The sequence below is a fragment of the Silurus aristotelis genome (assembly GCF_946808225.1).
Source record: "Silurus aristotelis genome assembly, contig: scaffold_149, whole genome shotgun sequence".
Taxonomy (NCBI): Eukaryota; Metazoa; Chordata; class Actinopteri; order Siluriformes; family Siluridae; genus Silurus; species Silurus aristotelis.
The window spans coordinates 28,732-40,473 of NW_028149007.1; the positions used below are offsets into that span (position 1 = coordinate 28,732).

The 11,742-nt window shown below is 38.0% G+C and overlaps 1 protein-coding gene across 2 annotated transcripts; it reads right to left on the reverse strand.

Annotated features, from left to right (window-relative positions):
• Window positions 1-2,187: 2,187 nt before the first annotated feature.
• Window positions 2,188-8,965, reverse strand: ubn1 (ubinuclein 1). Of its 2 annotated transcripts, XM_083570916.1 has the most exons (18): window positions 8,702-8,964; window positions 8,490-8,600; window positions 7,369-7,467; window positions 6,955-7,089; window positions 6,762-6,856; window positions 6,272-6,638; window positions 5,934-6,004; window positions 5,727-5,856; window positions 5,348-5,466; window positions 5,161-5,277; window positions 4,907-5,050; window positions 4,599-4,649; window positions 4,489-4,528; window positions 4,267-4,311; window positions 3,353-3,407; window positions 3,112-3,254; window positions 2,624-2,859; window positions 2,188-2,358 (listed from the first exon to the last, which is right to left on the reverse strand). In XM_083570916.1, exons 1-17 carry the CDS (start codon window positions 8,888-8,890, stop codon window positions 2,839-2,841), a joined length of 1,932 nt encoding a protein of 643 aa, XP_083427042.1. In that variant the 5' UTR covers window positions 8,891-8,964; the 3' UTR covers window positions 2,188-2,358; window positions 2,624-2,838. The 2 variants fall into 2 exon arrangements, with proteins under 2 accessions (XP_083427042.1, XP_083427043.1); XM_083570917.1 differs by lacking the exons at window positions 2,188-2,358; window positions 2,624-2,859; window positions 3,112-3,254; ... (1 more) ...; window positions 4,267-4,311; window positions 4,489-4,528 and having other exon boundaries at window positions 4,644-4,756; window positions 8,702-8,965.
• Between the last annotated feature and the right edge of the window lie 2,777 nt (window positions 8,966-11,742).

Below are 11,742 nucleotides of genomic sequence, written 5' to 3' on the forward strand. Positions count from 1 at the left end.
TTGAGGGTGTTGAGTGTTTGGTCCTGTTGCGTGTTGTGAAAGTGTGTTATTAGGGTGTGTTAGTGTAACAACAGACGGACATTTTGGCAACTAGTAAACAAACCTAATGTGTAATAACAGCAATAATAATGTAATAACAATATTGTAATAATGGAAATTTTGGCAACTAGTAAAAAAAAAAAAAAAACCCTGATGTGTAATAACATTGTAACTACAATGTAATAACTATGTAATAACATTGTAACTACAATGTAATAATGTAACAACTTTGTAATAACAGATTGATCTTTTAGCAACTAGTAAAAATCCTGTGTAATAACATTGTAATAACTATGTAACTACAATGTAATATCAAAATTTTGGTGACTACTAAAAAACCGGATGTGTAATAACAGTATAACTACAATGTAACAACTTTAATAACAGATCGAAATTTTGGCAACTAGTAAACAACTGGATGTGTAATAACTATGTAATATCTATGTAACTACAATGTGATAACGTCGAAAATTTGGCAACTAGTAAAAAAACTGGATGTGTAATAACATTGTAACTACAATGTAACAACATTGTAATAACAGATTGAATTTTTAGCAACGAGTAAAAAAAGGATATGTAATAACAATGTAACTACAGTGTAATAACATTGTAATAACAGATTGAAATTTAGGCAACTAGTAAAAAACCAGATGTGTAATAACATTGTAATAACTATGTAATAACATTGTAACTACAATGTAATAGATCAAAATTTTGGCAACTAGTAAAAAAACGGATGTGTAATAACATTGTAATAACTATGTAACAACATTGTAATAACGGATCGAAAATTTGGCAACTAGTAAAAAACTGGATGTGTAATAACTATGTAATAACATTGTATTAACTATGTAACTACAGTGTAATAACATTGTAATAACAGATCAAATTTTGGCAACTAGTAAAAAAAAAACCCCCAGATGTGTAATAACATTGTAATAACTATGTAATAACATTGTAACTACAATGTAATAGATCAAAATTTTGGCAACTAGTAAAAAAACGGATGTGTAATAACTATGTAATAACATTGTAATAACTATGTAATAACAGATCAAAATTTTGGCAACGAGTAAAAAAGGATGTGTAATAACTATGTAATAACATTGTAATAACAGATCAAATTTTGGCAACTAGTAAAAAAACCAGATGTGTAATAACATTGTAATAACAGATCGAATTTTTAGCAACTAGTAAAAATCCAGATGTGTAATAACATTGTAATAACCATGTAACTACAATGTAATAAAATTTTTGGCAACGAGTAAAAAAAAAAAAAAAGATGTGTAATACCATCTTAATAACAATGTAATAACTATGTAACTACAATGTAATAACATCGGAATTTTGGCAACTAGTAAAAAACCGGTTGTGTAATAACTATGTAACTACAATGTAATAACATCGGAATTTTGGCAACTAGTAAAAAAACGGATGTGTAATAACTATGTAACTACAATGTAATATCAAAATTTTGGCAACTACTAAAAAACCGGATGTGTAATAATGTAATAACAGTATAACTACAATGTAACAACTTTAATAACAGATCGAATTTTTAGCAACTAGTAAAAATCCTGATGTGTAATAATTTAACATTAACAAATTTCAACTATTAACAAAAAATATAATGTATGAATGCAATAACATTGAGTGCAATAGAGAAAATCTGCAATGTGTAATACTAAATTTAGAAATGCATAACCATGTTCTGATAAATGTTAAATATATACTAAAAATGTTTTAAAATGTATCTTACCAAAACAAAAAAGCCAGACAAATGGCAGGAAATAAAGTTTAATTTATTGTTGAGGTGTTTACGTGTGCTTACACCATGAAACCGGGGTGGCAACAGTTTTAGCACAAAAACAAATCGCAAGATGCCAACACTTTTTTTTCCATCATGTAACAGAACCTTAGTACAAAAAGATGGTGAGATTTTAAGCAGTTTGGAGGAATATATACACACACACCATAGTCTTTCTGTACAAATCCACAACAACCTGAGAACTCAAGCTTCAGCAGCAGAAACGTCAAACAAAAATAAAGAGAAGTTAGTTTCAAAACGTACAACAAAAAACCTGAATGTCACTTTCCATTGCACTAGAATTTAAAATCAATTTTATTTTTTATTTTTTACACAGGTGCTTTATTTTATTGGATTTTATACATAAAATACAGAAGTGACAATTCATTCATTTCTTACCACCGTACAGTTCTGAGGAAGTTTATAAATACTGTTATGTCATATGCAGTTCTTTCCCTCCACCATGTTCTCAAAGCGTTCGCTTCTCCTGCATGAATCTTGCTTCCATCTGTCTGGAGAAAAAAAATATAAATAAAACACCATCGATTGAGAAGAAAATCAACCTTTTTGGCTAAAATCTCTGTTCATGTTTCATATTTTTTGGTTGGGATTTTTGTTACTCCTGTTAAAACATTAAAAGGTGTTAAGGTAAAGCACCGCTGCATCAGTCGCTGCAAGCTGGTGCTGGGGGGCCAGGGGGTAAAATCTAGGGAACAATCAATAAGAACATAGGAAGTGCTTCTCAGAACTGTTGGAGTGGAGTTTACAGGAACTCACTCTGTGAGTGAGCACTGGAGGGTACCAGCAGCTACACTGGTGAGTCTGGATGTTGTGCAGATCTCTGCAAGACTAACAGGATCATCATCGCAGAGAAGAATGAGAGAGGGTGAATCACGAGGGGGTGTTCCACCCTTCATCACTTCCGATTCAAACACATTGCCAAATGACGACGTCTGGTGAGAAAGTGACGGTGTGGGAAGAGCCGGATCTCCTCACGAACCCTCCATCGCCGCCTGGAGAAAAAAAAAAAAAAAGTGATCACTGATTCTATGGAATCTTCTCGGGTTTGTGTATGAGAACATCTGAGCAGTAAGAAGTAAATGGGAGGGGAAAAAAATTGCATAAAGCTATTTCAGGCTGTCCTTACTTCCACCAAAATGTACTAGTCATATTTGTGATTTTCTGATGTCTAGCCGACGTCTCTCCCAGTACTGAGTAACCACTGATTTGCAGGGTCACATAATCGGGTAAATCATGTCTCTCACCAGAGACATGGATGTGCTGCAAAGGAGACTCTGAGGTAGACAGTAAACATCTCGCTCAACACCAGAGGGTTTCATTTCCTCAGCAGGAAGTCGCTGCAGAACGGACACGTCTCCACATATCTTCTGGGCAGGAATCTTTTGAGCTGAAGAGAGTCAACATTCACTGTAATATATTGAGACCGACACCATTTTGGTTTGTAACACCACAGTGAGGTGTTTAAAGGAGCACTGAGGTACGTACACTTCACTCCTGGTTGCATTTTGTTAGTGGTCTGAACATCTGTGGCTTCTTCAAACTGTGAAATAGAGAAATATGTATTTATAATTGTTATAGGAGCACTTACAGGGCAATTAAATCTTGTGTAAAAGAATTTTATTTGGGATTAATCTGTAAAAAGGGTCATGGTTATTGGTCAGTAGATGTGCAGATGCTTCTCGTGTTCTCATTGAGGCTGAAAAGACAGCTTTAGACCTACAATTGCTGAAACAGATTATGAATATAAATGTTTACATCAGTCCCTTAAAAGTTTCTCCCTAATGAGCGGATGAGTGGTGACAGGGGCAGTGAAAAACGCAGATGGTCTGAGGAACCAGACTCAAACTGGAACCCATCCTCTTTTTAGTGACTGTTCACTGCAGCCTTTTGATTAATTACAGTCCAAATCCATCTTTAAAGTTCATAAGTCCAACATTCCACATTAACCCCTTTGAACTGTAGGCTGTTCATGTGGAGAACATCCTGAGCTGTCCTCCATCATTTCTGTATAACTGGACATTACCATCCCTTTGGGACTTTATTCAACTTGTTGCCTCTACAACATGAAGCTGCATTCAAACACTCAGAAGACTGACTGTGTGCCCTCTGCTGGTCATTTAATGGTAATTATAAGTAACAGTAGAGCCTCTGGCTCATATTTGATAGCATTTACATCCAGGTCTTCTGTTTGATTTATTGTAACTTTTTTTTGTTGCATCATTTGCTGCCTTCTTGGTCAGATCACTCCTGTAAAAGATTTTCTCTGTGGTTATTCTGGTAAAAACACAACTAACTAAACTAACTGCTCGCTGGTGTAAAGATAACACACACACTGGGCTCCAGGTTGAGCCCTGATCTCAAGGGGAAATGTCTGGAGCGGAGATGTGACGTATTCCCACCTTCGACTCAGCATTCCCAGAACGGACTGCATCTCCACGACGACCCTGAGCAAGAAAACATACTTTAAGCATTAACGAGCAGACTTTTAGTTATTATTGGAATTTTAGAACTTTATTAAATGCTTATGGGAAGTTTCTTTTGCACTGTAGATCATATGCAGGATTTTCTTCTAGGTTTCTGATGAACATGCATCACATACCAGCCCTGCTTAATACATTTACCTTCTCAGATTTGGGCGCGTCCACAGATTTCTTCCTCCCCCTGCGGGCACACACAAAAATACGTTTATTCCGAGTCATTCCGAGCTCATAGCTCCTGTACGTCAACTTACACGATGCCCGTGACATGAGCGTGAACTCTCCGAGTCTCGATCAGCAAGATCCTGTGACGCAGGACAGGTATGTGGAGAAAACAAGAAAACCAGACTGACACTCAGGTTTATGATCGTAAAGATTCCTTCAAAACCCTCATTTCCCTTTTTACACTAATCTGGATGAGAAAAGATAGAAAAGTCAATCAAACCTAAAAAACACAGTGTGCCTCGTGGCGTCTCACAAAATAATGCATAAAGAACAAACCAGCCTTTAGTGTGGATCACATAAAACCAAGACCCCTGATCACATGAAACATGATCTTCACCTGGACTGAATCCATCCCCTGGGCCACAGCGTTTTCACACTTGCCTCCAAGAAACACTTCAAATAATCCTCTAAACTCTGATCAGCAGGAGGCTCCAGCTCAAAGCTTCTCATCTTCAGCCTCACCACCTCACATACCAACTCCCTGGAAAGGAAACACACACACACACACACACAAACACACACACACACACACACACTGACCCACTTAATAAAAGGGAACCAACACATTTTCACACTTCTGTAATGGTAAACCTGATCTCTTCGTTCCATCGGAATCTCTTGCGAGGTCCAAAAACTCGTTTTCCGCTCAAATCGTCCTCTTCTTCATCAGAACCTTCTACAGTTCTCTTTTCTTTCACAGCCTCCAGTCTAAAGAAACACACTCATGATTCCCAACACGCACCAGGTGATGAACAGTCAGATGTTTTCAGCAGTGTACCTGGCAGCTTTGGCTTCAGAGTGAGCTTGGCAGTGATGATTGAAGCGGTGGATCTGCTCGGGCATGACTCGGCACACCGCCTCCTCCAGTCTCCGGATCAGAACCGTGAGCTGATTCTCCTGAAAGTCAAACAATAATTGGTGTTCAGAAGACTTGTGTTGAACTTGATTAGAAGATTAAACAAGAGCCCCATCGTGTAGATCACCAATTTCAAGTTTCAGCTTCTGGAAAAATTTGTTTGTCATTTGTAAAAATAAGGCACATTTCAATTTTCATAGTTTTGAATTTTTAACACTTTGTAACGTTTGTACAACATTAGAGAAGTGAAACCACCCCAATTTCCACAAGCAACCAGACCAACCAGGCAGACGTTACTGACCAGCTCAAGAAGGTGGAGTTTGGTGGCTCTCTCCACCAGTGTGTGTTTGTTGCAGGACAGCAGTGAGGAAAGGTAGGAGAAGATTCTGGAAAACACCTCATCAGGTAACTCCTTCCTCTGAACCGAGACACTAAAGAACCCGTAGTTACAGATATTTATTTCAGGATAAGATTTTGCAGAATGTGTCGAATGAAGTGAGAAACTTACTCCAGCAAGATGATGTTTATCTCTGGAGCAAACATCTCCATCTTCTTCCTTTCTTTAGAACCACAGATTCCCTTAAACATGAAGGAGAAGATGAAAATCAGGTTGTGGGAAGTCACTTCTAAAAGAAATTATTTCTTGAATGAAATTCTTCACTGTGGAAGTTCTCTAGATATCTAACTCACATGTGATGTAACCATGTCTCTGTCTTTGAGAAGTAAAGCTGATCAAACAAAGTGCTTTTTTTTTTTACATTTATATTTAAAGTATTTATGGTTCTGTAGGAATCATCTCCTCTTGGCTGAGGAGCATTATTTACAGCGAATCTTTATGATCACTACCTGAGTGAGTTCTTGTAGACTTTGTTCCAGAGCAGGAGGTAAACCATCAGGAAGGGAAGACTGAGACACCGCCGTTGAAGTTTCTCGGGTCTCCTGGTACCGATGGTCACTTAGGAGCTCATCCTGCTCAATCACTGCTTTGTGAATGTCATTAGTACCATCCGCATCTCTGAGCACCACCAGCAGATCAGCAGGAACAGACTTGAGCTGCTTGCTGGAGTCATGGTTTGCTGCTGGAGGGGGTTCCATCATCTTCATGTTGAACAGGTGGAGCTCCTGAAGCTTCGCCTTGTGAAATTTCTTCAACATGCCACTGAGGTTCTGTTTCTGCTTCTTACTCGCTTTCTTCTTATTTCCTGACAGCACACTAAAACAAAAACACAAAACTAATCAGAACTAAACTCCTGGATGGGTTTCAGTGAACGACTACACAAATGCTTCAATTCAGAAGAAAACCAGAAGCTTTTACGCTACAGATGACCATAAGAACCTGTGTTCAGCATTTTCCCCTTCAGCCTGAACCTCCTCTTTTCTTCTCTTCTTCTTAGTCATCCTCCCCTCACCACCTCCTTTCAATTTACGTTTCTTTACAGGAGGAAAAAGAAAACTTTTATTCACAAACAATAAACAAACACAGTTTCATGTACATAACGAGTTTTACTGAAATAAACTGGAGAAAAAACCTTGGGTTTAATGTTCTCCTCAAAGTCATCGCTCTCCTTCTCTTCACCTGAAGCGGGACGGAAGTGGAGAGTCCCAAAGTTGATGTAAAATCCTCCGTATTTGGTTGTAATGCAGGCTGGAACCAACTCGTCATACTTTCATACAGAGGAAAAACTCCACGTTAAAAAAACCTAACTTCGCTACACATCAGCGCCATCTACAGGAGCTAACGCTGAAACCAGGCCTGGATTTTTATTGCCGTTTAAACTCGTAACAAAGAAAAACAAGATCAATAAAAACGCACAACACAAACCACAGAAACCAGGAGATACAACAGATGAGCCCCGTCCCTGAACACCTCACATTTATTTGAGTAGAAACACATTAGATGTGTTTCAGGTTGAAATTTTTGATTAAACAATAACTCGACTCACAGCCTCCGAGTTGTCAATAAAGGAGTCGTTGTCGTCGTATCCGTAGCCCATGTCCACCAAATCCTGCACTCGGTCTTTCCTCTGTGTAGAAGCTCCTCCCTGAAAACAAACATTTCTATTTACCCACAAACCGTCTCACGTGAAGGATTTCTAGTGGTGATGCGCATCTCCATAACTGAGGTCGATGTGATTCTCATCTCGATGCAGAGCAATGATACGATACATTACAGATATGTATGAAGCAGCTCCCGATACGATTCAGATCTGATGCTCTGAGATTCACTCTGCTACAGAAAGTTCACTTTTATTTCTTTCGTTCAGACAGACAGCAAATCATCAATTTACTTCAGTGTCTTCTGACTCCTTAATCATGTCTCTTTCACACACGCTTCTGTAGAGCAAAAACAAGAGCAAATAAAACCAGATGTTCTTTTCCTGTTGTGTCTGCAGGAAGTTACAGCTCTGCCTCTGCCATGTTAATCTGTATTCTACGTGACTCTCAGGACACGCCTCCGTCTCCGTGGTGTTGTGATGCGTCATGTTCACGTAGCAGCAGTGGTGCTGAGAGAACGCGCTCGAGATACAGTTTAGAGACCAGAAATCAGTCTACATAGAAAATATGGGTCACAAATTATAAAGTTTTATTACATCATGTGTCCTGAATAAGAAAGTTTTTATTATTATTATTTATTAAACAGAGACAAATCTTACCAGCCCTAATTTCTATAGATTTATACAGATGTAAACAAAATCCACCAATAGATGGCGCCATTTATATCTTTTCCACTTCCCCCTACATTTTAAGATCAGTGCAAGTGACAAAATTCAACACAAAACTGTTTTTAAACAAGTACAAAAAAAACCATTAAATGTACACAAAATTAATTAATTCAATAAATAATTCATCAGAAAATAAAGTGGTAAAATGTATTGTGTAAAGAAACATGAGAAAATAGTTTGATGTAAAATAAATATATAAAAAAAAAGGTCTAAATAAATATGTGCACAAAAAAACAAGAACACGCGCAATGCAGGGTGTGACGTGTAAAACCCACGTGAGTTTTTTGTACGCGGGGTTTTTTTTCTAAATAAACGTGTTTGCGGTTTGTGTTTTCACTCACGTATTTCTGCTGGAACATTCGGGCCTTAAGCTCTTCTCCATCTCCATCTCCAGCTCCATCTCGTTCCTGAAGCACCTGCATCAAAGTCTCATCACGACCTGCACCTCTGACCTTTAACACGAGACAGAAAACATGATGTTTAAAAAGTCGGGACCGATAGTAAAGAGTGTGTGTGTGTGTGTGTGTGTGTGTGTGTGTGTGTGTGTGTATACCGCAGTAGGATAGTGAAATTCCGCACAGCGCGCATCATCCGGCTCGAACAGAACCAGCTCTATCCGGGCACTGAGGGTCTCCTCGGCCTGGGACGGTGGTTTAGGAGGGGGCATTAACCCCGGGCTGAGGGGGGGATCAGGAGCAGGGTGAGAGAGAGTAGTGAACTGGATCCTGTGAGGTGTAGCCATGACACACACATGCACACCAACCTGCACATAACCCGGAGTGACCCCCAGCTGCAGCACCTGAGCGCACTTAAGTCAATAAGAGAGCCAATAAGAAGGGAGATGACGTCATCACGCAGCACCGCGTCAGGTTTTCGTGAACTTGTGTGCGCGCGCAAAATTAGGAATATAATAAAAACTAGCAATTCTGCACCTTTTATTTAGAAAAAAAACAATCATTAAATTAAAAACATTAAATGTTCCTTAAATTTTTTTCCACTGCATTTGTGCATTTTAACCAACAGAGGGCAGCAAAAGAGAATAATTCACAATACAAACTAACAATAAAAACGGTAATGAGGGACATTTATTATTTTTATTATTATTATTATTATTATTATTATTATTATTATTATTATTATTATTATTGTTGTTGTTGTTGTTGTTATGCTTTTAAAATATATATTTGTCAGAACCACCTGTTTTAGTTGGGTTTTGTGTGTGTGTGTTGTTCCATGTTCTTCTTGGGGTCATGTCCGTTTCCTCCAAATTCTCTGATGTCTTCCCACCTCACAGTGTGTGTTTGTGTGTGTGTGTGTGTGTGTGTGTGTGTGTGTGTGTGTGTGTATGTGTGTGTGTGTGTATAATAGGGCCTTGAAATGATCTGGTGTCTCAGTCAAGTTTTCTTTCTGTCTGTGAATTCAGACAGAAAGAAAATATTTAACTGATGAATGAATGAATAAATGTTGTGATGAATGCAAATATCTGTCACACGTACTTTATGTTATTATTTGTGTATTTGAGTTTTGTTCATTTATTTCTACAATATTTTCCACATTTACTGAAAATCCTGTGAGTAAATTCAGTTGAATTCAGTTGAAATATTATTAAAAATGTATACACACGTAAACTTTTAACACACACTGGCTACAAAAACACACACACACACACACACACACACACACACACACACACACACACACACACACACACACTTTGATATATTGCTTTGATATAATTATTAATGCAGCTAATTAATGCAATGCTACACTTCAGTCTAATCTAACCCCAACCCTAGCCTGTGTGTGTGTGTGTGTGTGTGTGTGTGTGTGTGTGTGTAAGAGAGAGGATCAGATTGCAGCTCTTTTGTTTAACCAGACTGCTGTTTCATTGAGCTAAATGGAGTGGAAGAGATGAACGCCTCCCAGCTTGAGGAGAACACGGAGACACCAAATAAAAAAAACTGTCAATAAACGTGTGGGGGACAATGGACTAAAACACACACACACAAAAGAGAGGGACAGATGGAGTGAGGAGGAAGGGGAGGTGTGAAGAGAGAGAGAGAAATTCCCTGGATAATTAAATAGACAACACACCCAGAGAGCCCACGTCCCTGAAGCCCATCACTCAGTGCTTTATTAACTCGAGCAACACAAACGAGTTTTAATTAAACACTCACGTGCGAGTGACATGAACACGTCCGTTCATTAACGAATGGCGTGTAAAAAGATCATCCTGTACTCGTTTACTCGACATGTTAATGACGTTTCCATGCAAATTGCCCTAATCATCTACTTAAGTATCGATTTCATCGTCTAGAAAATCACAGCGTTTTTACTGGGAAACAAAAAAATAACTGGGAAAACTGAAGAAGACGGGAAATCCGGTCCTCGCCATTTAACTGTAACTCTACAGACTCCTCCACTGACAGGAAAGAGTGCTAACAGTTTGCTAGCATTAAAGCTGCTACGCTAACACACTGTATTGTGTGTGATAATTAAATAAGAGATGCCGAATGTTCCGCTCAGCGTGATTCGTGAAGACGTTGAGGATCACGGACGGCTTTAATTAAAACATCTTCCAGCCCCGAGTCTCTGGGGTTTGGGCTTTCCTGCAGATGGCAGATGGCCGTGTGGGGTGAAAAAATAATAGCCCCCTTTCCTCCCACCCTGCCCTGTACTCGGTTTTAGGCCTGCGATTTATCTATAAGCGAACAACACCAGTGTGCAAACGATGGAGAGATTAAAGCGGCACGAGAACAAAAGGATGTAAACTGTTAAAGACCTCTGTGTGAACACACACGTGATTGATATCGGGGGCAAAATTACGTCATGACAAGTGACACATGGATCACGTCAGGATGATTTTGTGTTATTAACCGACGCCTTTATATTTCCTTATTGAATTAAATTCACATAATTCAGCCAGGAAACAGGAGAATTTGACTTTTTTAGCAAAAAAATATATAAACTTAAAAAAATAAAGAAGTAGTAAAGTATGAAGAAGTAAAGTGGTGAAAAAAACAGGAAGAAATGTAAATAAGTTTTATTTTACTTTAATTCTCAACGACATGTTCGATAAAAAGCACTCATTCACTTATTTCCAAAAATAAAATCTCCTGACTTTTCATTCTTACAGTCGTGAGCATTTCCTCTAAAAACAAATCAGAATTGTAAATATTTTAGAGCTGATTTCATGCAGTAGCCAAATTTTAGGATTTTTAAAACATTTAAATAAACATTTTAAAATGATCAAAATAAATTTTATGTCTACAATTTTTCTTCATTGTTTCGTCAAGTATATAATTGATAAATTATTACAAAAAAAAGATTTACGTAAGAATCGTCATAAATAGTGTAACTTCCTGGTTGGTGATGACCACGCCCTTTCTGTGACGTCACACAGATTAAGTCATGCTGGAACATTTCCACTGTAACGGTTTAAAGACACGAGTGGTAACTTTTATAACACAGAAAAATATACAGTGTTGTGACCCAGTTGACTGATTTTGTTCCACCGAACATTTGATTTTCTTCAGTAGGATGTTAAAAAAGCTAAAAAAAAGAAAGAGAAAATGTTGCATTTTGATTAAAATA

Excerpts from the sequence above, each read along its gene's own strand:
- ubn1 (XM_083570916.1), bottom strand. The coding sequence starts at position 8,890 with ATGGCTACACCTCACAGGATCCAGTTCACTACTCTCTCTCACCCTGCT. Across the intron at positions 5,857-5,933 it reads ATAAACATCATCTTGCTGGA|TGTCTCGGTTCAGAGGAAGG; the intron begins GTAAGTTTCTCA and ends CGGGTTCTTTAG. Across the intron at positions 5,278-5,347 it reads TCTGAAGCCAAAGCTGCCAG|ACTGGAGGCTGTGAAAGAAA; the intron begins GTACACTGCTGA and ends GTGTTTCTTTAG.